This window comes from Nematolebias whitei, chromosome 7 (genome assembly GCF_014905685.2).
Source record: "Nematolebias whitei isolate Nwh7 chromosome 7, NemWhi1, whole genome shotgun sequence".
In the NCBI taxonomy this organism is placed as follows: Eukaryota; Metazoa; Chordata; class Actinopteri; order Cyprinodontiformes; family Rivulidae; genus Nematolebias; species Nematolebias whitei.
Window position 1 is genome coordinate 42,516,587 of NC_056504.1, and position 22,226 is coordinate 42,538,812.

General features: G+C 41.4%; 2 protein-coding genes across 2 annotated transcripts in view; one reads left to right on the plus strand and one right to left on the minus strand.

The window, feature by feature from the left end:
* Positions 1 to 22,226, minus strand: part of LOC119412850 (low-density lipoprotein receptor-related protein 1) — a 151,952-nt gene that overhangs the window by 13,594 nt on the left and 116,132 nt on the right. The window contains exons 34-61 of the mRNA XM_037679887.1: positions 22,038 to 22,041; positions 20,863 to 20,987; positions 20,411 to 20,785; positions 16,882 to 17,071; positions 16,585 to 16,789; positions 14,858 to 15,050; positions 14,019 to 14,144; positions 12,319 to 12,447; positions 12,110 to 12,229; positions 10,949 to 11,062; positions 10,712 to 10,861; positions 9,357 to 9,479; positions 9,158 to 9,274; positions 8,839 to 8,967; positions 8,597 to 8,719; positions 8,334 to 8,474; positions 5,538 to 5,725; positions 5,270 to 5,453; positions 5,110 to 5,195; positions 4,898 to 5,017; positions 4,551 to 4,738; positions 3,111 to 3,316; positions 2,840 to 3,028; positions 2,605 to 2,753; positions 2,418 to 2,511; positions 841 to 957; positions 633 to 752; positions 27 to 149 (exon numbers count right to left, since the gene is read on the minus strand). Coding sequence (XP_037535815.1) covers positions 27 to 149; positions 633 to 752; positions 841 to 957; positions 2,418 to 2,511; positions 2,605 to 2,753; positions 2,840 to 3,028; positions 3,111 to 3,316; positions 4,551 to 4,738; positions 4,898 to 5,017; positions 5,110 to 5,195; positions 5,270 to 5,453; positions 5,538 to 5,725; positions 8,334 to 8,474; positions 8,597 to 8,719; positions 8,839 to 8,967; positions 9,158 to 9,274; positions 9,357 to 9,479; positions 10,712 to 10,861; positions 10,949 to 11,062; positions 12,110 to 12,229; positions 12,319 to 12,447; positions 14,019 to 14,144; positions 14,858 to 15,050; positions 16,585 to 16,789; positions 16,882 to 17,071; positions 20,411 to 20,785; positions 20,863 to 20,987; positions 22,038 to 22,041 — 4,128 coding nt within the window. The remainder of the gene's footprint in view (positions 1 to 26; positions 150 to 632; positions 753 to 840; positions 958 to 2,417; positions 2,512 to 2,604; positions 2,754 to 2,839; positions 3,029 to 3,110; positions 3,317 to 4,550; positions 4,739 to 4,897; positions 5,018 to 5,109; positions 5,196 to 5,269; positions 5,454 to 5,537; positions 5,726 to 8,333; positions 8,475 to 8,596; positions 8,720 to 8,838; positions 8,968 to 9,157; positions 9,275 to 9,356; positions 9,480 to 10,711; positions 10,862 to 10,948; positions 11,063 to 12,109; positions 12,230 to 12,318; positions 12,448 to 14,018; positions 14,145 to 14,857; positions 15,051 to 16,584; positions 16,790 to 16,881; positions 17,072 to 20,410; positions 20,786 to 20,862; positions 20,988 to 22,037; positions 22,042 to 22,226) is intronic.
* LOC119411934 (delta-type opioid receptor) lies at positions 18,848 to 19,888 on the plus strand. Its single transcript, XM_037678903.1, has one exon. The coding sequence runs from the start codon at positions 18,863 to 18,865 to the stop codon at positions 19,886 to 19,888; it is 1,026 nt and encodes a 341-aa protein (XP_037534831.1). The 5' UTR covers positions 18,848 to 18,862.

The following is a 22,226-nucleotide window of genomic DNA, read 5'->3' on the forward strand; positions in this document are numbered from 1 at the left end:
CCGCCGCCTGTTGTTGTTGTCCTTACTGCAGTTTGCAGGCTCGTCAGAACCATCCATGCAGTCATTGTCCCGGTCACACACCCACACTCGCGGGACACAGCGCTTACTCATGGCACACTGGAACTGGTTTGGAGCACAGGTAACCTCAGCTGCAACAATAACACACACACACACAATAAACAATATACGGTGAAACTAACCACTACCTCACTTTAAAAACAAATTAAACTAGCTTAATTGCAGTTTAGCACTATTTTGCTACTATTGGAGTTTTCTAGTTAAAGGTGTAAAAATGCTAAATTTGACTTTGAGACAAAACGAATGAGCATCTCTTTGTGTATGTGCTCAGGAAATGTCAGGGTATAATGACATTACGCAACACGACCTGACCTGTTGACACTGCTAAAGGAAAGATGAAGGTGCACAGAGGTGAAGGTGGGGAAAATAAAAGAGCTCATCAAGTTCTTATGTGCTGATAAGATTTGAGGATACAATATTCACAAGCTTAATGGTCATCTGGTGACAAATTTCATCTTGTGAAAAGAAAGTGTTGCTCATATAAACAAGGCTAATGTCACACTATAACTTGGCGCTGCCACTATTTAAGAAACAGCAGGGATTAAGTGACTCACGACAGTCTTTCTCATCCTCGCCGTCTTCACAGTTGTCCTGGCCGTTGCAGCGGAAGATGCCGGGGATGCAGCGATTGGGGTGGGAACATTTGAACTGACTCGGCAGGCACACGTGGATGTCTGGAAAACAAACAAAAACTCACATTAAAATCGGCTACGAATAATATACATTATTTCTAAATGTTATTTCATGTGTCGCTGTACGTACCACAGTTGGCTTCATCAGAATTGTCCTGGCAGTCGTTGTCTCCATCACAGATGTAGGCAGGGTTGGTACAGATGCCAGTGCCGCACTGGAACTGACCCGGTTTGCACTTAAACTCGGCTACAGGGAGAATTATACACACACATACACACTTCGTGATCATATTTTGACAAATCAGCAGACACTTATAAAATAGAGAAGTCTTTTTTTCTGTGGACACAGTGTTAATGCTGAGTGCTGAATGCCTTTGTTGAAATTTGTTGATGTTAGATGAACTGCTGAAGTTAAAACAAGCTGAACAATATGGGGTGCTGTTTGTAAAGTCACACAGTCAAAAATTAACAGCAATGTTTTGGTTTATTTAGCCTTTCATAAGAAAAACAAAGTCATATTTTTACCATGTTATTCATACATTTATACATTTCATAGTTCCAAACTAAATATTTAATTTACAAACTAAATATTTAGTTTTCAAATTAAATACTTAACTTGCAAGTTCAATATTTAGTTAGTAAACAAAATATGTAGGTGCAAACTCAACATTTAATTTCCAAACTAAATATTTATTGTCCAAGCTAAACATTTAATTTCCAAACTAAACATTTAAGTTCTAAGCTAAACATTTAATTCCTAAAGTAAATATTTAATTTGCTAACTAAATATTTATCTTGATCTAAATATTTATTTTCCAAGCTAAACATTTAATTTCCAAAATAAATTTTTTATTTGCTAACTAAATATTTAGCTCGGACGGACCTAAATATTTAATTTGCAAGCTAAGCTAAGGTATATTTAGTTTGCAAGCTAAATATTTAGGTAGCAAGTTAAATATTTAGGTCAGAGCTAAATATTTAGTTAGCAAATTAAATATTTATTTTGTAAATTACATGTTTAGCTTGGAAAATAAATATTTAGGTTCAAGCTAAATATTTAGATAGCTAATTAAATATTTAATTTAGGAATTAAATGTTTAGCTTTGAAATTAAATATTTAGCTTGTAAATTAAATATTTAGTTTGAAACTATGACATTTATAAATGTGTGAAATGGTGAAAATTTTACTTTGAAAAAAAAAAAACTTTTTTGTTCTTATGAAAGGCTAAATAAACAAAAATATTGCTGTTAATTTTTGACTGTGTAACTTTACAAACAGCAACCCATAGAACAGAGGATAAATCAGCCAGACAGTAGTTAAAAGCAAATAAATGAGCAAAACTGTAACTCAAAGCAAAAACATTTTGAAGACAGTTGCAAAAATGATCACAAAAAACAAAAACAGATCCGGTACACTGAAGTAGATTTCAGACAAATATGGTTTGAATCAAATAGATCTCCCATCTATTTTCATGGGGAAAAAATAGTAAAATAAAGTAAAATAGTTCAAAATTATAAACATTACAAGTATGAAAACTCATAGCACACTATTTCCAAATGAGCCAAACATTTTTGATATAAGAATAGTTGCAATAGCACAAAGTATGCAGAAGGAGTTTTATTGCAAAAAACGTGAAAGAAACAGAAGAAGAAAACAACAGTGAGTGCTGACTCAGCAGTATTTCTGTAGCTGCACCCGATACTTACGGCAGTCTGCAGGCTCGTCCGAGCGGTCCCCACAGTCGTCCTCTGTGTCACATTTCCACCAAAACGGAATGCACTTGTCATTTTTGCAAACAAACTAAATGCACAGAGGAGAAACGTGTAAATATATCCCATTTATTACATGTTTAGGCAAGTGAATATCTAAAATAAGAGTAATCTACAAACTCACCTGGCTTGCAGTGCAGTTGGACACACACTGTCTGCCATCAGATGACAGGTAAAAGTTAGTGGGGCATGCACACTTGTAGCCCCCTCCAGGTGAGAGCAAACACAGATTACTGCAGCCGCCATTGTTTGTCTGGCATGGATGACCTGACACTGATAAAATAAAAAACGGCATGTAAGCCGTTAATATTAGGGTAAATAAGGTTGAGACATGTGGTTTATGGGCATCTTGCTGATACCTTCAGGCTGCCGGTATGGATGGTATACATGGATGTCCATTGGTCTATGTAGGGTACTGATCAGCATGGACTTGTTGGTTCCCAGGGTTTTATGAGCTCTGTTGATGGACTTTGTTTCCCAGTCCGTCCAGTAGATGTACTCCTCGAACAGAGTCATGGCAAAGATGTGTGGAATATCCTCAGTCAGGACTACATGGGGGCAGACACGCAGACGGACACTGCAGGTTAGTAAAAACATCAGGAAAAGTGATTTCTGTGTAAAAATATCGACCTGTGTGTCTGTGGGTTCCGTCCATGCTGACAAATGCAATGTAGTCCTCCCGAGCGTCAGCCCAGTACACCCGGTCATTGATAAAGTCCAAGGTCAGTCCATTGGGCCAGGTGATCTTATCTTGTACAACGACACTCCTGTTTGTACCATCCATCCCGATCCTCCCAATGTGGGGGTTGTCACCCCAGTCGGACCAGTACAAATACCTGTCAGGGATGATCTGTATTAATTTAATATGATTTGTTGCTACTATTTACTGCATGCCTGACATTTATACCTGCCATTGGAAACAGTGGAGTTTCAACACACTGAAAATACACTATTGTGACCATATAAGCAAGTCTAATATAAAATATTTTATGTGATTGGCAGTCGTAAATAGGCAGACAATAAGGAAAACATTTTAGTTGTGCTGTAGTACAACAGAGTGGTAGGGATGGTCAAAATGAAAAAAAAAATGTAGAAGAAGTTTTTATTGTTGGTGGTGTTTCCAAATACAGTGGCCCCTCACTTATCATAGTGGTTACGCTCCAAACACCCCCGCAATTGGTGAAAATCGCCAAGAAAGGACATTATATTTATTTTAGTAATTATTCATATTTTAAGGCTTTATAAACCCTTCCCACACTGTTGCAATGTTCTTAACAATGTTCTAAAGTTTCTAAACACTCTAAAAGAGCACAGCGAAAGAGAGCAGACAGACTGATGGTACAGTTTCTGAGCCAATCAAGCTGGCCATCTGGAGCATTCCCGGTGGCCTGGCCCGCTGATAGCCAAGGGGCTTGGTTCGGGTTGCGCTTGATTATTTTAAATAAACGATCCATGCAGCTTGTGTGGCTCACTCAGGTATAAGACAGACCCCTCTCCCCCCTCCTTTCTTTTTCCGAGGCTGTCTGTTTTGTTCCTGCCTGTTGTGTGTTTCTGCTCTGCTGTGCACTTTTTACTTGTCGCTTGTGAACAGATTGATTTTAGATTTGTGAAAATTTACAAATTTGCACAGTTCGAGTGTTATCGTTGTGTTAGAGAGAGTAAATTTCATGAATAATTTTAACACTAAACATAATTCAAGTTGAAGTGTTACATCATTTTCAGTCCCCTATTTGGCATCTGCATTTGGTAGCAGGTCAAACTGACAAAGATCATGCAGAATAATGTAGTATTTTAATTCCACAGCAGAGAAAGCTATGGAGTCTCTGTAAGTAGGTCTAGGAAAAAAATTGGTATCTGTATTGGTTATCAGACAAATAAGTTGTAACATATTGGCATATCAGATATCAACCAAAAATCCAATATTGTGCATCCCTAAAAATAACTAAAATAAACTTCCTTCTTTATATTTTTTTCTAAATTATGATACACCACTGTGCTGGAACCATTTGGGTCTCCCAGCAAAATAAAAAAAAATAACTGTTGTGTATTTTTTGTCATTATCGTTCTTACCCATAGCGCACGTCCACAGCGACAGCACGTGGCTCCTTCAGACCGCTGTTGACCAGAACCGCCCGGTAAGCTCCGTTCAGCTTTGACACCTCGATAGTGTCTCGTCCCTTATCGCACCAGTACAGGTTTCCTCCCACCCAGTCCACTGCCAGCCCATCAGGGTTGCTGAGCAATGTGCGATGAAGGACCTGAAAAACGAGCGGGCAGAAAATCATTTCTGTGTTTCACAGAGAAGGATCCAAATTGTTCTCCAGGACTGTGCACGTGCACATGAAAATGCACGCAGGTAAAGCTGACTAAATCGGAGCGTTGATGTTGCAAAGCAGGCAGCTGTCATCAGCACCAACCTGAACATTGCTGCCGTTGATGTGCATCTGTCGGATCATGCTGCCCTGCGTGTTCACATCTGTCCAATAAATCATCTGCTGCCGATAGTCGAAGTCCAGAGCGACGGCGTTGTTCAATCCCTGTCAAAGCACAGGAGCCGGATTAGTCTTGGATGAACTGCAGGACAGTTTACAGATCTCCCATGCACATCAAACGGCTTCACAGGCCTCACCTGTTTGAGCAGAGTGTAGTTTGAGCCGTCCAAGTTGAGCTTCCTCAGATAATAACGGTTAGCAAATATGAGGAACGGCTCCTCGTCTGCAGGGGGATAATATACATGAAGGGACTGACCTTAAACGTTCTGGATGTCTTTAATCTGCCCTTTTCCTTACCAGAAACTGATTTGCATATGGTTGGGTTCCCCGGACTGGGCAGGAAGCCCTCCACACACAGACAGTGGAAGCTGCCGTGTGTGTTGATGCAGCGCTGCGTGCAGGGGTAAGTGGTTGTGCACTCGTCTATGTCCACGCACGTCTTCCCATCATCTTTCAGACGGAAACCAGGGTTGCATCTGCACTGTGGGGAGGAAACGTAATGTAGAGATAAAGCAACAGGTTTTGTTTTCATACACAGTTGTTTCGATGCATGGTGTTCATTTACCTTAAAGCCTATTTTCAGGTCTTCACACAGCTGGGAGCAGCCACTCAGTTTGTTGTTCAGACACTCGTTAATTTGACAGTTCAGCTCATCAGAGCCGTCCCCACAGTCGTCCTTAAGGTCGCAGATTAGCGTCTCGTTGATGCAGATCCCATTGTTGCAGCTGTACATGGTGTCATTGCATTGACTTTCTGTTCAGTGGAACAAAGACATAAAATGGAAAACAAGTGAAGTCAAGTAGATAAAATGTCTAAACCTCTGAAATGATTTTGAGTCTGCTAAGAGTGCTTTCCTGTGGCCCAGAAGAAAAGTAGAGATCCGTTTTACTCCCTTTTTAGAAAGATCTGTTTCTTATAGTCACTGACAGGTTTACTTACATGGATGTGCTTTCAGGATGTTTGTTTTTCTGCTTTCGCGTTACAGTAGTCCATCACTACTTCACGGTTAGACTTTCGCGGACTCACTCTTTTGTGGTTTTTCAACATAAGATTGTACACAACGCACGATATACTTTTATTCAATAGCGGTGATATGAGTTTGAAGCACATTTTTGATATTGCGATATGATTACAACGTTTCATTGAGGCATTTCTTTTTCTGTTCGGGTTCATTTTCAACCCGAACAGAAAAAGCCACGATACAAATACGTTAAGTGCGTGGTGACGTACACCACAGCTCGAAGGAGTTAGTGGTAGCAGGCTAGGCTAACGCTCCAACACACGGCAAGTTTTCATTTCAGAACGAGTGCCCATGACCGTCAGAAAGTGACTGAACAAGCTTTCACAAGCAAAGAGAAAGCAGATGACATAACTGATGAGAGGAAAGACTAATTTGGCGGTGTGGAAGTGGTTCGGCTATCTAAGATCCGATAAACTGCAGGTTTTAGTGTGCTGCAAAATGTACCAGTGAGACGTTCCAACTAGCGGTGGGAACACATCTAACTTGCTTCATCAAGAGTTTCCACTTGATAGAATATGATGAGAGTCAGAAGATGAAGCACAATAAAGTTTGAACCAACGTGTCCCTGAAACAACACCGCCAGCTGTATCAAAAGAGAAACACATGCTGCATGGGTATGTTCTTGTTTAAAGTTAAAACTATTAATATTCATCAGCATCATCAACTTTATTTATAAAGCACTTTAACACAGCCATAGCTGAAACAAAGTGCTGAAACATCAGTTAAAAACAAGATAAAAGACAGCATAAAAACAGAGCTACAAACCCAAGCACACAACTTAATTTAAAACACAATAAAACAACAAGTTAAACAGATAAAATCAACACCAATAAAATAAAGTAAAATCAAGACTCAGTTGGGTTGAAGGCCAATGAATAGAGATGAGTTTTTAGATGGGTTTTAAAAATGGACAGCGAGGGGGCCTGTCGAATGTACAAAGGCAGAGTGTTCCATAATTTAGGGGCACTAACAGAGAAGGCCCTGTCTCCTCTAAGCTTCCTCTTACTCTTGGGGATGACCAGGAGCAGCTGGTCAGCAGACCTGAGTGACCGAGGTGGAGTGTAATGGTGGAGAAGCTCTGTTAAATAAGGGGGGGCAAGACTGTTTAAAACCTTAAAAACAAACAAAAGAATTTTAAAATGAACTCTAAAATACACGGGCAGCCAGTGGAGAGAAGCCAGGACAGGTGTGATGTGCTGTCTTTTGTGTGTTCCAGTTAAAAGACGTGCAGCAGCAAAGTAATATTGGCAAAGTTGAGAGATTTCTGTTTATTTGACGGTGATTTCAAATTTCTTTGAAGGCTAAATACAAATAAAAGGTGAACATTAATTTATTTGTACAGTTTGTACAGTTTTTCTGAGGCTTTTATATTGTTTATATCGATATCGGAATTATATCATTATTGACCAAAATTAAGAAATATATCGTGATGAAAGTTTTGGCCATATCGTCCAGCCCTACGACACACGATTGTCAACTTTAATATTACTCACGTGATTGGGATGGTACGGGATAAAAAGTTAACGAAAAAGAAAATACGCCGGACAGGTGTCGCCATTTTGTAGTTTTCTTTCAATAAGCCTACACTGTAATGCAAGTCAAAAGAACTACACTACCCAGAAGCCAACAGTGCTTCCGACCGCTGCTTTCTGCCGAAATAGAGACAAAGTTTAACAACGCAAAGTCAGAATTAACGATCGATCTATGAAGCTCACAGAACTGGCAGGAAAGTCACAAATAATCCTGAAGCTCAATTATCCACATGCACATCAACCTGGACGGGGCGGTGGGCTTCGTCACTGCAGGGTAGGTCTGCAGAACAGGAACCGAGACCGACCGGAACTGAACTGCTGGTCTGCAGAACTGGTGAGTAAAATTTTGCAGTACTGTACAGTACATATACATATGTTGTTAAAATGATGTAGGTTTGAGTTTAGAGCATTGTAAAGAACATTGCAAGAGTGTGGGAAGGCTTTATAAAGCCTTAAAATATTTATTAATACTAAAATAAATATAGCGTTCCTACTTCGCGGTTTTTCACCTATCATGGGGGGGGGGGGGGACATAACCCCTGATAATCGAGGAACTACTGTAATTGCTTTTTAATATCTAAAGACAAAAAACAGTTTAACTTTAAAATTGTGGTTTTATGGCTGGACAGACCTAAAATCTCTACAAATGATAAAGAATTGAAGGTTGAAAGACTGTAGAGAATCTTGTTTATTTTATTTTAGCACGTGTTAAGTCACTGAAACGCTTCAAATGTAAGATAAATGTGGCTAAATTTGACCAACAGAATTTTTTTTAACATTAAAAAATAATAATTTTATGTGAGTTTACCTGAGCTGTTGCAACGAGGGTTCATCGGTGCTTCGTCTGAGTGATCGTGGCAGTCAAACTCTCCATCGCACTCCCAAGACTTGTGCACGAGACACCGTCCGTTGTCGCAGCGGAACTGGTTGGGTCCACACGTTTTATACACTGCGGAGACGAGCACAGGTCATCAGAATCCGATAAGATATAATAATCACAAACATTACAGATAAAACACGTTATAAATGGAAGCTTTAAGACTGGCCTGTTGGAGATAAGAGGTCACTTACAACACTCCTGGGACTCATCTGAGCCGTCGCTGCAGTCGTTGTCATGGTCGCACACAAAGTGCCTCGGAATGCACCGTCGGTTCTGGCACATGAACTCATCGCTGCCGCATGTGTTGTTGAACACTGAGACAAAAAAGACGATTGGTGGGAACATTGATGTTTTCTGCTCCAGCAGTGTAGTAAAGCTCTCGCCTTTTTTCTTCCCCAGAGGGATTAAACTCATTTTAACAGCTTGAACTCACCGCAGCCAGCTTTAACGCTCTCATCGGCTCCATCGGGGCAGTCTTTGTCGCCGTCACACTTCCAGAGCTGAGGAATGCACGTGTACGATCCGGGACAGTGGAACGCATCGGGACTGCAGGTTTTACTCTCTGACGTGGAAAAGTTCAGACAGTTGGTTTAAGAATAAACTGTTTGAAGCAAAAAAATTAATTATAATTTTGTGTTTCGTGCATGTACTTAGCTACTCACGTCAAAATGTTCTAATTTATTATAAGATTGAATGAATTATCATTAACTGTTTATTTGCTTTGAGTAAAAAGGTTTGTCTCCAACGCTTACTGCACTTGCTGTCCTCATCGGAGCCGTCGCTGCAGTCTTTAGCCCCGTCACACACCCAGCGGCTGGGAATGCAGCGGTGGTCTCCACACTCAAACTGGGTGGGTGAGCAGGACTTATCTAAAGGAGCGAAAAGGATGCATGAAGGGCCAAATTCCAGCAGCAAAACAAAGTTAATGCCGGCCACATTTTCACTTCTTACCGCAGTTAGCTTCGTCAGCCCCGTCCTCACAGTCATTCTCCTTATCGCAGAGCCAGCTCGTGGGGATGCAGCGGCCACTGGGGCAGGCGAAGAAAGGCGTAGGACACTTTGTTCTCCAGACCCCTGACGCAAGGACAGAGTGGGGATTAATTAAAAAAGAACATTTCAAAGAGTGTATTCAGCATAATTTCACTCGTTTATTTCAAGAAATTGCCTCCTGTACCACAAGTGAATATAGAAAAAATGAACCTTGAGGTTGTTGGGGGAAACTGTCCAGTGGACCTGACTTAACTTTGTTGGAATCTTTGGGTTTGTTTTTTCCCAAAATATACTTTAGCTTTAAAACTTTATCAAAGCAGTCAGTGGCGCTCGTGGGCTCCTGTTCCTTTTCAAGCCCTACTTAATGCAACTCCGAAATAAAATGGCGCTGGCTTGTTAAAGATGCTAATCCAACGTTTTCTCCTCACTGATCCACAGGTACTGTAAGAAAAACATCCTCTAAACTCTAGTTGAAGCTCACACAAAGTTGAATGGCAGAGAAATTACTTTTCTGTGTTCTAGGATGGCTGTGGCAGATTTAGTGTTTTGTTATGTACCAGTAGTTAACTGTGTGTTTCTGACGAGCGTTAGTAACACAACCCTCATGTGGTAAAACCGAGGTTTTGATCTCATAGTGAGATGTGTAAATCTGTTTCACGCTGTTAAAAATGTTCCGTTGATTCTAAAGTGTAGAAATGAGCTCATCATAAACTCTCTCTTGGAGAGCAGCGTTTGTTCTGTTATCTTGTTAAGCTGCTGCCGCCATGTCGTGCCAATAGAATATATTTTGAAGGTTTGAGCTGAATTAGCACAACTAGTACTAAGTTTTAATTGTGAGTTCGTTATTTTGTTTCTCATTAATTTAGATTTCTAATTATTAATCTTATGTTTAGACCTATTTTATAATTGTGTTTTATTTTGCACATAATTTCCCTTTTTTTATGTACATTTGTGCATCTTATTCATGCTAATGCAGTGTATAGACCAGTGTTGAAAACTGTCTATTATGCTTCTGTTTTGTAATTAATATTTAGAGGTGAGATAAAGATATTTTTGACATTATCAGAAATTAAATGGCGTTGGCTTGGTAAAGACGCTAATCCAACGCACCACAGATCCACAGCGCTTCTTAGCCTGTGAATCACATGACTGGCCCAGATAACCCTAGGTCTGGCGCCGCTTACATTTGGGGGATTTCCTGCGGGACCAATAAAGTTCTATCTTATCTTATCTTAAATACCTATTTAAAAATGGTTTCACAGATTTCAAAGGATAAAACATTAAGGTTCAGCCAGTAGATGTGGAGTTCAAAATACCCGCGCAGTTTTTTTCATCCGTGAAGTCTCCGCAGTCGTTGGCTCCGTCGCACTGCCACGAGGGTGCGTAGCAGAGCGTGGTGAACTCACACCTCTGAAACGTCACGCCCTTCACCCCCAGGTGGAAGTAAGAGGAGCAGTCCGTGGGAGCTTGATAAAGAGACGAACACAACAAACTCTGAGCGAAGAGTTGGCTTTTGGATTTCAACTGAAACCTTCTGATCGATTTGAACTTACGACAGTTCATCTCGTCGCTGGCGTCCTCACAGTCCACCTTCTGGTTACACTTGCTGGAGTTGGAGACGCAGCTTCCGTCTCTGCACTGGAACTGACCGGCTGAGCACAAGGTGGCTGAGAAAGAAACGGTGTTCAGAGAAATCAAGATCTAAAATGTTAATTGCTCGTTAATGGGAAAGGTTTGGTAAATGTTTAGTTTCATTGTAGGAGTTGGATTTAGATCTGTGTGATTCTGAAACATCTGACGCCTGCCTTACATGCCATAGTTTTACACTAAGTTCTTGACTGATCTGTTAATGCTCAGAGTGTATGTTGGACATGACACTCAACTACCACAGGATTTAAACTTTGTATCAATATCTGTAAAACTCACTGATTTATAACAATTTTTATGTTTGCTAAAGCTAACGTAGCTGATGGCCATCTTAAATTGACTTTTACACATAATCTGTTATAGATGTGCATTAATTCAGTGGGGGCAGCACGGTGGCGCAACTGGTAGAGCTGCTGCCTCTCAGCGAGCAGGTCCCTGGTTCAAACCCCGGTCCAGGGGCCTTTCTGGGTGGAGTTTGCATGTTCTCTCCGTGCATGCATGGGTTTTCTCCGGGTACTCCGGTTTCCTCCTACAGTCCAAAAACATGCATGTTAGGCTGATTGGTAACTCTAAATTGTCCCTAGGTGTGAGTGAGAAAGTGAATGGTCGTTTGTCTTGTTTGTCTCTATGTGGCCCTGTGATGGACTTGCGACCCGTCCAGGGTGTACCCCGCCCCTCGCACAGTGATTGCTGGACATGGGCACCAGCGACCCCCGTGACCCAAAATGGAATAAACGGGTAAAGATAATGGATGGATGGATGGATTAATTCAGTGGTACAGGTGATATTTTGCTAACAGACAGACACACTCAGAAGTAAAATAATGTTCTTCCACCTTTAGCTTTCCAGCAGTGGGTGATAAATATGCAGCGTGCAGTCAATGCTTTTGTTATGAAAATGCAACATGTTGCTAATCTGGTTGTTAGGAACGAAGGAGCGGCCTCTTTGCAAACCAAAGCTTTGAATGAATAAACTAAAACAACTTGGTTAGTTTCAATTTACAAAGCAAATCAGCCTTACATATGCATGATTTGTGTATATATATTTGAATATGAGACTAGACTCACTGTTACAGAAAACTTCATCAGAGTTGTCTCCACAGTCGTCTTGCCCGTTGCACCAGGAGCTGTGCGCCACACATCGGCTGTTCACACACCGTCTGTAGCCCTTCTTACACACACGGTTGGCTGAAAACCAGGAGACATGCTCAGTTTTTCAACCAACACAAACATAAAACAGATTTTATTTTTTTTCTGCATCCTAAGATTTCCCTCACCACAGTAGGACGGCTTCTCGTCAGACTTGTCCTTACAGTGGGCCTTGGCGTCACAAGTCAGCGTGTAGTTGATGCAGTCTCCGTTCCCACATTCAAACTCATCCATGTTGCTGCAGGTCGTGTTTGCACCTGAGGAGCACAGACAGAAGCAGGAACGTATAGAAGACTTGACTCTACACTGCAATCAATGACGTTTATTACTAAGAAGCATTCACATTACTGTTTTCCTGTTTTTTTTACCCAAACTTAATGCCGTTTTAGACACTCGGGTCGTTCAGCTCATTCAGGAGACAGGTACTATGATTTCTGGTGTTTGAAACTTTTGTACTTTTCCAAAATATTTCACATTATTTATTACTATTTTTCATCATAGAAATACAAAGATATTTCAAAAGCATTAAATTCTCTTTAAATTCTGCTTCACCATACCTGCTCTATTTTTCTTCAAATATTACTTTAGCTTTTAGTAAGCTTTTTGCTACGTTTAGTTTTTAGCTAGCCTTATCCTATATTTACTGTTAGCTGGTGTTCTGCTTGTTTTAGCTTTAACTCCTTAGTTTCCGCTTTTTCAGCTTTCATGATGTATTTTCACAGAAATTGGAAGATTTTCAATTAAAATAATATCTTTATAACCTCCAGCAGAAAATAAATAGATCATTTGGACATTAAAAAGTAGAAAAGTAAAATAAACTAGAGAAATTACATTTCTTGCAAAAATGCAATGTGAATGCTTATTGCAGAAGAACTTGCTGAACAACAGCTGAAATTAGCTTAAAAAAACATGCTGCAACATATAGCTGAAATAGAAGAACAAGCCTAAGTTAGCAGAAGAAAGCAGAAAGATATAAATATTTGGTGAATTAGGTTTAAATAATCAGAAATTAGCACAAAAATTTGGAAATTAGCAAAAAAAAAAAGGCTGAAATTAGCACAAAAAAGCCTAATATTAACTAAAAAGGCAGACTTAAACTACAAGAAGGAAGTATAAAAAGCTGAAATTCGATCAGAAAATGTGGAATTAGCTGAAAAAGCTAAAGTTAGCATAAAAACAGCTAAACAGTGGCAGAAAAAGCTGAAGCTAGCAGCAAAAAACTGAAAGGAACATAACAAGCTGAAATTAGCAGGAAGAAGTTAATTAGGAAAAAAAGTAGCAGAAATGACCACAAAAAACTTGAATTTATTTGAAAACAGCTAAAATGAGCAAAAAAATTAAAAATGTTGCTGAAAAGGTACAACAAGTTTAAATTAGCAGAAGAAAGCAGAAATAACGTTTGCCCAATTAGGCTGAAAGAAGCAGGAATAAGCACAAAAAAGTAGAAATTATCTGAAAAAAACTGAAGTGAGAAAAAAAAACCCAGCTGAAAAGTAACTAAAAAAGCAGAAAAAAAGCTTAAATTAAAATGGAAGTGGAGAGAGCACATTTTTGTGACGAGAACTGAGCCGAAAAACGTAAGAAAATAAAAATGGATCACAATAGTGTGAATGTTTCATACTGATTCACATTATTATTATTGTCATGCTGTCAATTTATGATTATTGAGCAGAGAAGTGTCTTCTCTTTGATATCATAAGTTTTGATCAAACATCTTTAGAGCAGTGATGGCTGATTAGCCTCAAACATTTTTGCTAGAATAAGACATAAAACCAAAATGCATAACCTTTAAGTGATGCTTTTTAATGAGTATAAAATCTTTTATTACCAGTGCAGGTGTTGTCTTCCAAAAGCTTCCGGTCGCCACGGCAACTGCAGGTAACCCTTCCATCAGAGGTCAGCAGACACAGGTCCTGACATCCTCCGTTGTTGATGCGACACTGAGAGAACTCACCTGTGGAAACAGGAGAACAGTGAGAAACCAAAACCTGCAGAAAATGGTTTGTGTTTCTGAAAGCTGACACATCATCCCATCTTCCAGTCCTTGCAATGTCTTATGGTTTTGTTTTTAATGCAAATTAAATATTTCTGTTTTGTTTAATCTTCTTTCTATAGCATACTTCATATTTGGTTCTACATTTATTATATTTTATACTGTTTTGTTGTTGTTTATTGTGTTCACAAGATTACTATTTAGGCTTTTTTTTTTTTTTCTGTTTTAATTTATAATTCACTACTTGTTCATAGACCACTTTGGCTCGACTCCTGCGGTTTCTAAACGTGTTTTTAGATAAATGTTGATCCGTGTGCATCCAGATCAGCTGCTTCAGCTAAATGCATCGTTCCATGGGACTCGACGCCACCAGGAGTTGAAGCTGTTACAACAAACTCTTGGCTTGCAGGGTTTGTAGCTACTGTTGAGTATAAAAGTACGATAAATGAGGAACTTGAGGGGAAATATGTGAAGGAGAAAATACTACAAGTCTGCACTGGTTCAGGATACACACAATTGTAAACAGAGCATCAAACACGATCTCAAATAATTCCTTACATTATTGTACAAGTTAAAATTAGTCAATTTTCTGGTGAAAGCCACAGACAATATAAAACAACCACTTTCAGCACCTGACACAAACACCCGAGTCCTGATTCTGTGAGAAAACTTACAGCTGTTCGTGTCGTTGGCCACAGCAACGATCCCCATCGGCTGCTGGGGGATGTCAGCACGCAGCACCTTCATGTCTCCCCCTGTGTATTTATCGGCACGAAGCACGGCCCTCCTGACCCAGTCAGTCCAGAAGATGTACTCTCCGTACACGGCCAGGCCAAACGGATGGACCGGCTCATTCTTCAGCACCATCTGCCGGGGGAAATACAACCACAACTGTAACTCAGAGGTGTTTAAGAAATCACAACCCCATGAATAACTTTGTTTAACTTAAAAAAAACAAAAAAAACAAGATGCTGTTCTTTGAATATTTCATAAAAAACAAAAAGAAATGCACAGTCATGCCAAAGGTTTTGTTCTGCTCTTAAGAATAATGTTATGCATGATCTGTTAGCGCTGAGTATGTGTTAGGAGTGGCTCATCTTTCACAATACATTCCAGCTTAATATCTGTACAACTATGTTATACCCTGACCTGGAGTTGCATTCAGGCCCAAAAAATGCAACCCGACCCGGCCCCAGATCAGAGCTGAGTGGGTGTTATTCAATCATGGCCGACAAAGCGCATTACAGTAGTCCCTTGTTTATCGCGGGGGATCTGTACCCTGAAGACCTGCGAGAAGTTAACAACCGCTAAGTCGGAATAGTAGTACAAGTAGTAAGTAGTAGTTTATTTTATTATTTATATATGTATATAAAGGCATTTTAAACCCTTCCCACACTCTTGCAATATTATAAACAAGGTTTCTAAACTCTAAATGCTCTAAAAGAGCACAGAATGTCATGATTTTAGCTCCCCCCCCTCTGCTCTTTGCCACCTGCAAGCGTTCTTGGCCACGCCCACTCCTCCGCTCTGCAGTGAACATCTGATCAGCTGTTTAACTGCAGCAGGAAGTTTATCCTTCAGCAGCATGGGCTGCACAAAGCTGCCGGAGGAAGCATTTTCTGCTGCTCTGGGCTGCACAAATGTGCGGCAGGTGCTAAATAATTTCAAATAATTTATTTAAAATAAAAATTTTATGCCGATCGTGCAGCTTATCCATCAATCAGCCATTTGTGTGTCATGTCCAATCTTATTTTGAAAAACCGCGATAGAGCAAATCTGCGATAAACGAACCGCAAAGTAGCGAGGGACTACTGTAAATCCCTGCTGCTGCCTGCATTCTGCATTATTCAGACACAGACCCTGCTCTGACATGTCGGATATTTTGTGATCTCACCTGTTTGGGTCGTCGACCGCGAGCGTCCACTGAGTGCAGCGGCTGAATGAACGTCCATTTGGGCTTTGATGGGTCGCTGACTGGCGGTCCCATCTAAAGCTTAACTGAACTTTTTTCATCTCTTTCAAGGCTGGTCCATGCACAGTCGTGGCCGTGTGCGGCTGGTGATTGTATGGCAAGCCATGTTGCCATATAATTGGATTGTCAGCCACGCACGTCCGCTGACACAATCAAAGCCCGACACCGACCCGGCCTGCCCATCCAGCATATTATTATGGCCCGGGTTAGAATTGACAGCTCTACCCTGACCTATGTTAGCTAGTTGTGGCAGCCATCTTAAATCAAGTTAGCTCAAAAAGTTAACAAGTTATATGCGTACATGCAATGATTGCTTTCTGAGAGTTTCATTACAATTTATCCACTGGTTTATGAGATATTTTGCTAACAGACAAACCCAGGCAATGGTCCGTCTTTTATTGCGGCGTTGAAGGAGATAATGAAACTCACGTATCGCTGGCTGCCGTCATACTCGCAGCGCTCAATCTTGTCAAGCGTGGCATCAGAGAAGTAGAGCTTTTCAGCTCTGTGGTCGATGGCCAGGCCGTTGGGCGTTCTGATGTCGGTGCCGATGATCACGAGGACGTTGGCGCCAGCCAGCGTGGCGCGCATGATACTGGGATACTGCTCGTTCCAGTTGGTCCAAAACATCAGGCTGCAGAGTGACACAAACAGACTCCAGCTTTATTTCAGGAACATGGTGCATACATGAGTAAAAACATATAAATGAACAGAACCAGATTTGACCTTTGACACTCGTCAAGGACAAACGCTCTTGGGTGATCGTCTCCAGACATGGTAACCACAGTGTTCCTGTCCACGGCTCCCCAGCGGCTCTGATCCACAGTGTGGCGGGTGATTGTTGAGGTGGTGTAGCTGGTCCAGTATAACATATCCCAGCCCCTGTGGTATGCCAGACCCTCCACCGAGCCCACATCTGGAAAAAAAAAAGAATATCAATCAACCTTTATTTATACAGGTAAATCCCATTGAGCCTCGAGGACTCATTTACAAGAGAGACCTGATAAGGAATATGGGAACAGAACAGAGAGGGGAAAGAAGCACGTCAGTCTCTGAGTCATGTTGGACTTTGTCTGGTCTCAGTTCAGTGTTGGCTGACTGCTGGACATGACAGTTTGGTTTTTAGAAAGAACAGTGTGAAGTTCAAGGCATTTATCCAGCAATTAGCCAAGGAAAAGGTCACCAGCTTTTGCATTACTTTTCATTCTTCTGCTGCGCAGCTTTGAAATGAGTACAACGTTCCTGCTTGCAAGGAGGCCAGAGAACACACACAAAAGGAGCCAAGATGGAGAAACACCAAGCTCTGCAGCAGGAGACAGAAAACCTCTCTCCTGCAGCTGAGAAACAATACATCCTCACAAATATGTGCACCCGTGGGCTTCAAAAGGAGCCGGATTGCTCCAAAAAATAAGCAAACGATAACAGTCACCTTATTGTTACCGTTACTGGATATGATCTCACTCTGTCACACCTCTGGCCAAAGAAAACTGAGGTTTACCATCAAGTGAGACACTCAACACTGCCTCTGTACTTTTGGTGCAACACTACGGATGTGAATCAGCATTTACGTGGAGCGAGCTAGGAGAATTTGAATAAAGCAAAAATTGGCAACGCACAAAAAACAATCTCTCTCAGCTTCTCATAAATCACAGCACGATAAAAATCAATAAACACAAAATCCATTCGCCTCCATTTCCTCTTTCTCGTGCGCTGTTAATGAGTTGTAAATCTGTAGCACACTGTTCAAACTCTTCCCTCTTCATCTTATCTTGTCATTGCTGTTGATCTAAAGGCTATCTAAGTTTGTGTAAATTTATTGCTGTCAATAGAACAGATGAGCTCAATTTATGGCTCTTAATGATGACTGTACTGACACTAAATATATGGCTGTTACCTGAACTAGGTGTGAGTGCAGTTCAGTGTTTGCTATCAGCCTGGCAGTCAATAATTACCCAGATTTTGAAGGCAAACACTACTTCACTGTCTGTTTTTTTTGTTTACTTTAAGTATTTGTGCATGTTTTGCATATACAAGATCGAGGTCGGCAGTTCTACACAATCTGCAGATTGTTCAGATAAAACGCTGCAGCCATGAAGCATGGGAAAACCTCAACGTTAGGTTTTAAACCCTCCCACAGAGAGCAGGCCAGCCCATCGCTGCACTGCTCGGTCCAGAGTTCACCTATCTTTTACTCGTTTTCTTACTCTCAAAGTGTTCGCCTGCTCCGTCTGCTGTTTCCAGCATGGTTCTGGGGAGATTCCTCTCCTGGAGAGAGGAAGAATGATGAATGTGGATTAATGTGCCTGACTTGAGTTTTCATGTGAAGATGCTCTCCGGTGACAGGAAGTCACAATCTGCTGTCATTGGATCCGAAATGGAAAGACAGAGTTGGAAGTATCTTGCCATCAATGAAGCTGACTGGAGGAACTGATGAGACATTATTCATAAAAAGCACTGATTATGGTGACTGAAAGATTATGCTTTTTTTTAAATGATCAGGAAATAATTTGTTGTAATTGCAGACATTGTTGAAGTTAAATGCCAGGAAATCCATGTGATGTTATTCCGTAGAACAGTGCTATCAACCTGCACTATGACAAATCATTCCTATATGTATTATCAGCAGTTTATGACTGGGTAAGCAAACTGTCCAAACAAACTGCACTTGTTTTTCAACAGCATTACTCTAACTCGGACTGAGGACAAGATGCTGAAATCGACCAGTTCAGAGGATCTGCTAGGGAACAGCAGCAACTCTGGGAGGGCCAACGTGGAGCAGATCCTTGTCCCAGTTCTAGACTCGCTGATTTTGATGCTGGGAGTGACTGGTCACACGATGGTGATGGTGATCTTGTGTGGACGATGGAGGAGAACGATAAGACCTACTGGACGAGCTTCCCAAGGCTCTGTGACTGGAACAGGGACAGACATCCTCCTGGTGGCGCTGAGCGCTGCAGATCTACTCCTCCTCTCTACACTTCCCTTCCAGACTGCCTCCATAGCCATGCAGGAGTGGCCGTTTGGGGACTTCATGTGTCGTCTGGTGAGCTTCTTGGGGTCCACTTGCTCTTCAGCTAGCGCCTTCACTCTGGCCACTCTGGCTGTGTCTCGATATCTGACTGTGGTGAAGCCTGACAGGGCGTACAGGCTGTTCACCCCTTGCAATGTGTCTGCAGTGGCTGGGCTGCTCTGGATTCCAGCCTCCTGCCTCGGTGTTCCCCAGTTGGTTTTCCGCTCTGTGGGAACCCCACGACAAACCCCTGATGGCCTCACTTGCTTTGCTTTCCTGTCTCACCGAGACCAGATGATCTACGGACTGGTTCACTTCCATGCAGCCTTCTTGTTTCCATTGGTTACCATTGCAGTGGCATATGGAGGGATCTTTGTGTTCCTATGTAGGGGTCAACATGTCGGCAGGGCCCCTCAAGTAGAGCGCTATCAGAGTAAAGTGACTCAGACGACAGCCATGTTGGTTTTGGCCTTTACCGTGTGCTGGCTGCCCTCCTACGGACTCACACTAACCTTACTGGTGGATAAAAACTCAGGAGCAACCGGAGCGTCACCTCGTTACGGCGCCTTCAGCGTGTTTGCACGTTTCATGGCAACCTCATCAACAGTGATGAACCCCATTCTTTATGTGCTCATGTCCCAAAAGTTCAGACAGGATATACTGTGGATCTTTAATAGGAAAAGACAAAGAACAAACATCACTCTGGCTTTGTCTGCTGCCTGACACTAATACTGGAACACACTGCTTCTCTAAAACTAAATGACCTGCACATCATTTGATCAAAAGCACTGCACTACTCAACGAGAACATGAGGTTATGCAAGAGGATCACAATGTTTGCCCTGGGAGTTGCTGCTTTACAGGCACAGTAGGAGAAAAAGCTCTGAATCATGTATTTGTTCCTTGTAAAACAGATTAAAGTAAAGGTGGTAAAACATTAACACTGCACATGTGTTTTGTTATACTCAGATAAGGTCAACGAAGGCCCGTCTATCTATAGACCTGTTTATGTTGAAGTGCACTCTGTTCTTCCGGGTTCTGTTTAGACAAGTGGGAGGTTTGGTGGAAAAGCCGAAAACTTTTGTCCTCCAGGAAGATTTCCCACCAGGAGGGATTTTTGAAGCTGGTTTTATATTTTGTTTACCAAAAGAAAAAGAACGGTATTTGAAGGGAGCAGGGAAAACAGAGCAGATAAACCGAGGCTGTGTTTTGAGTTGACATAAAAACCCCACACGTGAAAACTCACTCTCTACTATCGTTTTGCGGTCAGATCCATCGTCACTGATCTGCTGGATGTTTCCAAAGTGGATGTCGCTGAAGAAGATGCGGTTAGCTCCTCTCCCTCCACCTCCTCTGTAATCAAAAGTGAGCGCAATGATGTTCTTCATGTGCTCGGGGTCTTCGAACGGCCTTATAGGTGCATTCAGGTTGTTTTCGTCCGACAGGTGGACACTCTTGAGTATGGTGCGCTCCGAGTAGAGGAGGTAGCCTTCGTAGTCGCGGCAGCCACGTCCGTCTTCGGACAGTGTGCCGTGAGCGCAGGCGCATGTGCGCTGCCCGTTGCCACGGTAGAGACAGAGCTGCTCACACCCGCCATTGTTGTTTTTGCACACGTTTGTTCCTGTAAACAGACATAATCCCTATATTACATTTATTCTTACGGACTCAAAACATTAAGACGCTTCGCGATTTGCTCACCTTGCTGCCTGGCCTTGTTAAAAACCTTGATGTCTTTGAGCTGCACTCCAATACCAGTCCTCAGAGAGATGGAGTCTGTGGCATTGTCCCTGCTGCCTCTCTTAATAGAGCCATTAGCATGAGTCCTGTTTGACAGAAGACACAGCATTTAACAGAAACTGAGACTTGTAGATAAAAAGAATCAAAAGCTTAGCATTCCCTGAAGGAATGTAGATCACCTTTCATGCCACAGATTTAAACTAAGACCCTCCTATACTGAAAATACAAAATAATCAAACTTCAAAAATAAACTTTTGAACTATCTCATGCAATATCACAAAATGTTCCACTCAGTGCATGTGTTGTGAATGAATCTCAGCTTCTACAACATCAAATTTTAGCACAATACAGTAGTCCCTCGCTATTTCGTTTTTCGCGGATTCGCTTTTTCAAAATAAGATTGGCCATGACACACAATTGGCTGATTGATGGATGGGCTGCAAGATAGGCATGGAATTTTTATTTTAAATGAATGATTTTTTAATTATTTAGCACCTGCTGCACCTGTGTGCAGCCCACACCGCACGAGAAACTTCCTCCTACAGCTCCTTCTCCCTCCTCTGTCAATCTCCATTCTGCAGCGGAGAAGTGGGCGTGGCCGAGAGCTGAAATCATGACATGCTGTGCTCTTTTAGAGCATTTAGAGTTTAGAAACATTGTTTAGAATATTGCAAGAGTGTGGGAAGGGTTTAAAACTCCTTTATATATATATATATATATATAAAAAAAAAAATATATATATATAAGTACATTTTAGAAATAATGTCACATTTTGTTAAGTTTACAACAAAACTGGTGTCAAACCTCCTGGGAAAAATCCCAGGGTCATTCCAAAGGGCTAAATTCTGACAGCCCCGTTCTGTGTTCTGTTCCTTCATGGTTCAGAATGATTGACAGATGTCTTGCCACGCCCCCTCGGTTTGCAGCTCATTGGGGCTAATTTTTGTTCAGCCCAGGGTCTGCCCACAGCCACAGGATTCATCCAATGAGGAAGGATGTACAATAACATGACTCGCGTGTGGTTTTGTGTAGACAGCTGTGTAACGTGCTGAACTTGGCTGTCCAATGAAAAGTCTGCAGTTATGTGCTCAAAAATATCAAGATATAAAATAATAAATTCATTGGAGCCCATTCACCAGTCTTGGTCATTTAAAACAAAAAGAAAAAGATAAGGAAACGTGTCCAAAAGTGTTGAAACCCTTAATGCAGAGGAATTAAGTTGGACAACTGACAGAGGCTCTTTGTAAAAGCTTGGTCTTTGGTTTTTCTCTGGTTATTTGTTTTACGGTTGTCTTTGAGGTGAAAAATGACAATGTCAATTTATA

Coding starts and splice junctions, on each gene's coding strand:
- LOC119411934 (XM_037678903.1), top strand. CDS start 18,863: ATGCTGAAATCGACCAGTTCAGAGGATCTGCTAGGGAACAGCAGCAAC.